An 8389-nucleotide genomic window follows, 5' to 3' on the forward strand; every position below is an offset into this window, starting at 1 on the left:
ATAGGAAGGGGATCGGGTCCATTCCACCCTGATACGCACTAGCTCACCAAGCTCAAGAACACCTCCCCTCAGGAGGCTGTTCTTCCCTTGTACTTGTTCATCCTCAGCCTACGAGGCAGTCCACCACACCACACTGGAGTAGGGTATTACACCACCTCGGTGGCCCGAACCAGTATAAACTCTTGTGTCCCTTGTTCTTCGAGTTCGGCGAGCTAGGTTTTTAGATCATTGCGAGAGCGTGACCTGGGGGGAAGGAAAGATTTTATGCGCAGCCCAGTGTTCGAACCTTAAGGGTTTTGCCGGAACCCGAAATCTGACCCGTGGTTTCCCACATTGGATTGGAAAGCAGTTATCACAGCCGCCGGGTGGATATTTGGGATATTTTTGTGGACTTTGCTGAATCTTTGCAAATACTTTTGTAGAGTCTCTCCTTCTTTCTGTTGGAGAAGCTGCAAGTCGTTGGGCCGTCCTGGTTCTTGATGGCTGCCCGTGAAGGCACCAATGAACGCATGGCACAATTTAGCCCATGTCGAAATGGAGTTCTTCGGAAAGTGCATCAGCCAAAGGGCAGCTTGAACAGCGATAGTGTAGATGCTCAAGAGCTCTGCTGGGTTTAGCCTCCCATCATACTTCTCAAGTATCTATGTTTGACCATGCGAGCGGACGGCCAACGGACTTGCCGCAACTCACGAGTGAAGGCAGGGCACCCAACCTCGAAAGGTAGATACCCACCATCCTCGAGCTTGGGCTCGTTGATGTCAAGGCCATCGCACCCATTAGTCTCGCGGTGGTCATCACGGCGTCGCTCGACGATGACGTGTGCGCCTTCCCTCCGACTAACTTCCGGGGCTCGCCGTTGGACTTGACGTTCTCGAGGGTTGGAAGAAGCCATCAAGACATCATCGGGTTCTTGATTTTGTGGCTCACGTGATGTCTTCCGCGGCGGGGACTACACCATGAGGGTGGCCCCTTCCGCACGGCCACTAGCACGAGTCATCGTCGTCATCTGGGAAGCCGCGGCGGGCCAGCTCGCTGCGAGCCCCCGGCCTTGGCGAAGCCAATCAGACTCTGAATTGTGGCTCTCCACTCAAATATCTGATCAGCTGCCGGCGGGAACCTCAATAGCAGCTGGGCCTGCGCCATGGCCTCCGTAGCAGTGCTTGGCATTGGTGATGACCATGTACACCGCACCGTTGCGCGGCTTCTAACTGTGCCGGCGGCGACTACGTCGCACCTGCGCTATTGCGAACCAGCCGTTTGGATGACATGCTGATGCGGTGGAGGCGCTTGAGGGCCAGCGGCTCCTTGGGGCACAATACCTGGGTCGGCCCGCTCCGGGGAGGCACGCGCCCTGCGGTCGTGCCCATGGCAGGGGCGGCCGGAGGATGGTTTGCCCAGGACCGGGCATTACCACTGCGGCTATGCCCTTCGGCGAGGAGAAGAGGTACAGACGGAATAACCCTTTCATTCATACCTTGTGGGGCATGACCGTTGGGATGTTGCTAATGCTGCTCTTCTCCGGTGCCTCCTGCTCCTGCTTCGGCCGCAGGAGGAGGTGGTGACAATGCCGCCTGCGCCGACCACGTCCCCTGCAGCACCCACCTCCTCGGGCACCCCTGCGTTCCCCGCGGTGTGAGCGGCCACTGGAGGCGGGGCCTTCGAGGCGGACGAGTGAGCTATGGCGTCGGACTTCTTCCTGGGCGCCATAGTTGATGGAGCCGTCGATGATGAAAATAGCGATGAAGATGACGTGCTACTCATGTCTTCGGGTTCGTGCAAGTGATCCCCCTACTTGGTGCGCCAAAGATGTCGTGGGAAACCACGACCATCTATGGGACTAAGAGCCCCCTTCTGGTTCGGCAGGGGGATGTCACGTTGCACAAAGAGCGGAGGGGTGTGGAACAACACAACCGAGATTACAAGGACAGTTTTACATAGGTTTGGGTCGTCGTGAGGCGTAAAACCCTACTCCTACTCTCTGTGAGCGCAACACGCTTGCCCGGCCGGAGTCGCCTTGAGGCGAAAGCGGCTACGCGCGTATGAGTGTGTAAGGGTCTGGATTAGCCACCCCTTTCTATGGTTGCCTGGGGCCTCCTTTTATAGATCAAGGGCTCACCATAGTGGCAAATAAGTCATTACGCAATGATTAGATAGCAAACAGTGCTATCATACCTAACTTTGCAGGCTAACAGGGCACATTAAATGAAATGTCGGATTCAAGGCTCCGTAGACCCTTGAGAGGTTCGAACACTGGGGTGTGCATGAAGAACACTCTCTCCCTAGCACACTCTCTAATGATCCCATGGCCTAGCTCGACCAACCCAAAGAACGAGAGACACAGAGGTTTATCCTAGTTTGGGCCACCTTGCGGTGTAATACCCTACTCCAACTTTGTGGTGGATTGCCTTGAGGGCTCAGGATTAGCTAGTATACTGGACGAACAGCCTCAGGAGGTAAGGTGTTCTTGAGCTCGATGTGCTAGTGGGTGTGGGGATGGTCCGAATGATCCTCTCCCTCTATGGTGGTGGCTAATTCCTATTTATAGTGGCCTCGGTCCTCTTCCCAAATTTTAGGCGGGAAGGGATCCCACAACGGCCATGTTTGAAGGGAGACAACTAGTACAAGCTATTCTGACAAAAGTAGTCTTCGGCTACAAAGGCTCTGGTGGTGATGTTGTAGCGGGCTCTGCGATGACCTCCGTCCTGTCATCCTGGCGGTCTTGGTCTTGTTGCACCGATATGGAAACATTTGCTTGATTCCTCGGGACCCCGCGCCCGCGCTTGCCCCCTTAGCACCAAAGAGGAAACTGGCATGCTGCGCCCGCCTGGCCTTGGTCGTCATGGCTCACATCATGTGAACCTCGCGAGGTGCTCCTTGCCTTGAAATCTCCGGTCCTCAGGAGCCAACCTAGTGAGGCCGCCCCAGGGAGGTCTTGGCTTCGCCCCCTCGCAAGGGTCTTGTGTTGTTGTTGCCGAACTGGGCCGTACAGGGCCGCTGATGGAGCCATGCTACGGGCTGCAGGCAGGCAATTCTGGGGCGCCCCCGGTCCCAGAACGCCGACAGTAGCCCCTGGGCCCAAGGTGCGCTCGAACTTGGCTTCGAGGCGAAGCCAAAGGACAAGTGTGGAGCGCCGCGGGCCCCAACAGCCTGCGGCCTTGACCGCCGCATGGTGACTGATGGGACGTGGGCGTCTCCGCTTCCCCACACTTCCCCGGCAACCGTTCAACTTGATGAGAACCTGCTGCATGTAGAAGAACCATCATTACATGCAATCATGGAGGCCAGCGGGTTGCCTCCTTCTGGCTATAAATGAGAGGAGGGGAAGAGCCCCCTCGCTCATCTCTGTCTTCTCATCGCCCGTTCCTTCTTCCTCCTCGCCTCGCTGACTTACCGCAGCCCCTATGGCACCAACTAAGAGGTTCTCGGCCATGGAGAAGGGGAAGGCTCGCCAGGAGGGGCCAGGCTCACCGCCGCCCAAGAGGGGGCGGGGCCGCCCTCGCAAGCACACCGCGACTCCGGCTGTTGCTCCTTACGTGCGCGGGCTTACTCCTTCGGGGACCGGTGTCGTTCTTGGTGGTCGTAGCGGTACTTCCTCTCGCGGCGGCGACCACTCGAGGCGGCACAGCCCTTGCACCGAGGGGAGGCGCGCCGTGGTCGCCCGGCCTCCTCGGTCGCACTTCCATTCGGCGAAGGTGCTCCCGGAGTTCGTCGTGTGGTCAGAACGGCCGTCCGGCTCCGAGATTCAGCTCCCGTGCTCCTTTGCCGGTGAGCTACCGGCCGCAAGCCCTAACATCTTCTAGTTGCAAGCCGACGGGTGCTACAGCAAGGCCTCATGGGCCATGGTGGAGGTTTCCGCCGCAGGCAGCGCGGTCCTGGCCCTCGGCAGGAGGTTCAAGTACGAAAGCGTCACGACCCTCTACGTGAGGGTGTTTGGGGAGGATGATCGCCGCGCAGGGTGCTGCCCCGAAGACAACGACGACGACGGTGGGCTTGGCCTTGACGACGGCCGCGACGGCGCAGAAGGCGATCTTGCCCTTGGCGACGGCCGCGACTCACCCAGCGGCGGCATCCCTCCTCCAGCGAGAGCACCAGTAGCAGCGGCTATGACCAGCCGCCACGCCGCCTAGCTCGCTTCAAGGACGATGGTGGGTCGTCCTGCCGTGATCCAGTGAAGCACGAGGAAGGTCCCGGCTGAGTCTGGGGAGCCCTTGGAGCCAATCCTCGTGAGGTGCTGCGGTTGTGCGTGCCGCTTTTGTTTATCCTTTCTTTTCTTCCTACATTTTTTTAAAAGAACAAGCATGGGGCCCTGCGGGGGCGCGTGTAATGAACTATGGTATTTATGCTGCTATGTTGTGCTTATCGCTCAATCTTCAAATGCGTACGGTAGGATACTTAGCTTGATACGCTTGCAGTAGTCCCCCACCTCATGAGGGCGCGCATTCCACTATCTGGTGAGGCCCTTCTTGCTGTTGGCTCGGGAGTCTCTGACCTCAGGAGGTGTCATGAGGCTGCAGGGTCGTTAGAAAGCTCTGTTGGGTGTCCTTATTCTTCTTTACACGAGCCCTCAGGCATGACGCCATCGTGGCTCAGTGCCCCGCACCACATTACCCGGGGGGCATGGACATCAAGAGGGGTGCGTAGATCATGAGCTTGCTCGAGGGCCTCTCATGATGATAGAAGAAGCCGGAGCTTCGAAGGAGCGGGGTTACGGTGGTGTTTGCTGCGAGGAGCGAGCCCATCACACGCATACACCTGCCCAGCCCCCGCGCACGAGACGCGCGAGAAGGAGCGACGGGCAACTGCCGCTCCTCCAGAACCAAGAACAAAACGCAAAAGAGAAAACGGAGGGGGAAGTCGGTCAGGCAACTGAAAGCATGTGAACTCCAAATTCATTAAAAGGTTGCAAACAAGATACATAAAGCAAATGAACAGCCGTGTCCGGCACCTAGTTTAGTCTTCTCACCAGCGCGGAGCTAAGTGTTGCCACTAGGACGTGGGAGGGAGCCCCCGAGGCGGGAGGGAGGCACTCTGGAGACTCCGGGGCGTATATAGCCCCACTCATTATTATGTGAGAGTGTCACGAGCGGAGACCTTCACAGGCACTCGGCCTTGCTTCATAGGTAGAACCTTCAGAGGTGCTGGATGTTCTAGGAGTTCTGGATGGGGATCCCATCCTGCGTCTCCAAGCGCGCGGCGCCAGGCCTGGAGACGCGGGCGACCCTAAATGGGCCCTCCCACAAGGGTGAGAGCTTATGCAGCCCTTCCCGGGAGAGCACCCGCCGTAGGACGAGATCTCCCACCTCGAGCGTCCTGGAGCGGACGCTGCGGTAGTGGTACCTCCGCAACGCCTGCTGGTACCTTGCCGCTTGGAGCGAGGCTTGACGGTGGCGTTCCTCCCCCAACACGAGGACCATCCCCCGCTCGGCATCCTAGCGTGCCTTGTCAAACTCCAAGACCCGTGCTGAACGATGTCTGATCTCGTGTGGGAGAACCGCTTCGGCTCCATAGACGAGGAAGAATGGAGTTTCGCCGGTCGGCTTGATCCCAGTGGTGCGGACAGACCACAACATGGACTAGAGCTCATCGAGCAAGCCCCTGCCGCAGGCCTCGAGCTTCTTCTTGAAGGTTCTTGTCTTGAGGCCCCTCAGGACCTCCGCGTTGGCGCGCTCAGCCAGGCTGTTGCTTCTCGGGTGTGCTACTAAGTCGTAGCATATCTGCGTTCCAAGGTTAGCACAATATGTTTTGAAGAGGTTGCTAGTGAACTGTGAGCCGTTGTCGGTGATGATGCGGTTAGGGACTCCGAAACAGCTCACGAGGCCCTTGATGAACTTGACCGCCGAGCCGGCGGGGATGGTGCGGACTGCTTCCACCTCCGCCCATTTGGTAAACTTGTCGATGGCGACGTAGAGGTAGCGGTAGCCCCCGGGCGCTTGGGGAAACGGACCCAAGATGTCCAGCCCCCAGACCGCAAACGGCCATGAGAGTGGGATGGTCTGGAGGGCATGGGCAGACTGGTGGATTTTCTTGGCGTGGAACTGGCAGGCTTCACATGATCTCACCATCTCGGCCATATCGCTGAGCACCGTGGGCCAGTAGAATCCGCTGCGGAACGCCTTGCCCATGAGGGTGCGCGATGACGAATGATGCCCGCAGTCTCCGCCGTCTATGTCGGCTAACAGCTCGTGCCCCTGTTCCCTGCAGGTGCATTGCAAGGAAACATCGTTTGGTTGTTTTCGGTAAAGCTCACCATCCCGGAAGCAGTAGGTTGTGGCCTATCGAGCTACGTGTTTGGCGTCTTCTTCTTTCTCCGGCAGGGCCCCCTGAAGCAGGTACGCCTTGAATTCTTTGGTCCAGCACCCCTCTTGAGGCTCAAGCACTAGGAGCAGGCGCACTCCTGAGGTCGTGCCGCAGGCTGGGGCCCCCAAGGTTGGTGCTGGCGAGAGCTCCAGGCCTAGAAATTGCTTGTCCATCTTGCGTACCTCCGCCAGGTATGCCTCCATGTGTTAATCCTTCGGCTTGTACACTTTATTGGAGAAGTTGACGAGGAGCTGAGAGTCGCCCTTGACGGTGAGGCACTTCACGCCCAAAGCGGCTGCGGCTTTGAGGCCAACGATCAAGCCTTCGTACTCCACGATGTTGTTGGAGACTTTTTCGCTGTGTTGGAAGCAAAGTTGCACGACGTAGTAGAGCTTGTCTTGAGTAGGCGAAACGAGCATGGCTCCAACCCCCGCGCCCTGTCGTGCGAAGGTGCCGTCGAAGTACATGACCCAGCCGTTTGGTGCTTCGTCCCCTAGTGAGAGCGTCCGGTCCTCGCCTGCCTCTGGCCCTGGGGCATCGGTCCACTCCGCCAGGAAGTCAGCAAGCGCAACCCCCTTGATGACCCTGGTGGTGCTGATCCTCAGTTGAAATGCCTGTAGCTCGATGTTCCATTTGGCAACTCTACCTGCAGCGTTGGGGCTCCAGAGTACCCTCTCTAGTGGGTAGTCCGGAATAACCTTGATGGGGTGCCCTTGGAAGTAGTGGCGCAGCTTGCACGAGGCGACCAGGAGCGCGAGCAAGAGCTTTTGTGGCATGGGGTAGTATACCCACACGTCCCACAGTACTGTGTTGACGAAGTACACTGTGTGCTCGACGAGGGCGGAAGTGTTGGCGGAGTCTGAAGCCTCATGAGGCTGGAGGACCTCAAGTGTTTGGTCGCCCGTTGGGGAAACTGTGGACCGTGAGCACCGTCTTGTGGAACCCGGTCACCCGTTGGTGTCGTCGAGGCTTCAGGGACATTGTCCCGAAGCTGCGTTGCCTTGTCCTACCGTGAGGCGTTGCCCGATGGGCCCTTGGTTTGGTGCTCCTCCCGGACTGCCACTAGCGCTACGCTGGCGAAGTAAGGTGTGGTGGCCAGGTAAAGCACTAGGGGCTCGAAGGGGCGCGGCGCCACCATCACTGGTGGTCTGGTGAGGTATCTCTTGAGATCTTGAAACGCCGCGTCAGCCTCCGGAGTCCACTCGAACGACCCCTTCTTCTTCATCTGTTTAAAGAACGGGAGAGCGCGCTCCCCCAGCTTGGAGATGCAGCGCCCCAGCGAGGTCACATAGCCCGCCAGCTTTTGCATTTCCTTAAGAGTCTGTGGCAGACTCATCCTTTCTATTGCCTTGACGTTCTCCGGATTTGCCTCGATCGCCCTATGTGACACCAGAAATCCCAATAGCTTGCCGAAGGGGATGCCAAACACACATTTCTCTGGATTGAGCCGCAGGTCCACCTCGTGGAGGCTGGCGAACGTCTCTTCCCGTCCTTGATGAGGGTCCATGCCTCCCAAGATTTCACCACTATGTTGTCGACGTAGGCCTCAGCGTTCCTCCTGAGCTGCTGGCCCAAAGTGATGTGCATGAGCCGTTGGAAGGTTGCCCCAGTGTTGCGCAGCCCAAAGGGCATGCATGTGTAGCCCCCCCACACAGGGTCAAGAAAGCCGTCTTCTCGACATCATGCACCGCCATATTGATTTGGTAATACCTTGAGAATGCATCCAGGAAGCATAGACGGTCACATTCAGCAGTGGAGTCAACGATCTGGTCGATACGCGGCAGTGGGAAGGGGTCTTGAGAACACGCCTTGTTGAGGTTGGTCAAGTCGACGCACATGCGTTCCTTCCCGCCTTTTTTAGGTACCACGACCGGGTTCGCCAGCCATTGTGGTACCGCACCTCCCAGATGACACCAGCGTTTTGCAGCCTATGGGTTTCTAGGACAATGAACGGCTGCTTCTCTACGGACCGCCGTTCTGCCTTTTGCTTCACCGGGCGTACATTGGGGCACACATTGAGGTGATGCTCGATCACCCCCCTTGGGACTCCGGCCAGGTCCTTGGCCTACCATGCGGACACCTCCTTGTTCGT

General features: G+C 58.1%; 1 protein-coding gene across 1 annotated transcript; it reads right to left on the reverse strand.

Moving 5' to 3' along the window:
• Positions 1-6503: 6503 nt before the first annotated feature.
• Positions 6504-7073, reverse strand: LOC147965135 (uncharacterized). Its single transcript, XM_087530305.1, has one exon. It carries the CDS (start codon positions 7071-7073, stop codon positions 6504-6506), a length of 570 nt encoding a protein of 189 aa, XP_087386431.1.
• Between the last annotated feature and the right edge of the window lie 1316 nt (positions 7074-8389).

Source organism: Triticum urartu, chromosome 6A (assembly GCF_056163025.1).
Source record: "Triticum urartu cultivar PI428250 chromosome 6A, HENAU_Tu73, whole genome shotgun sequence".
Taxonomy (NCBI): Eukaryota; Viridiplantae; Streptophyta; class Magnoliopsida; order Poales; family Poaceae; genus Triticum; species Triticum urartu.

Bases quoted from the DNA above. Each gene is read 5' to 3' on its own strand.
- LOC147965135 (XM_087530305.1), bottom strand. From the start codon at position 7,073: ATGCCACAAAAGCTCTTGCTCGCGCTCCTGGTCGCCTCGTGCAAGCTG.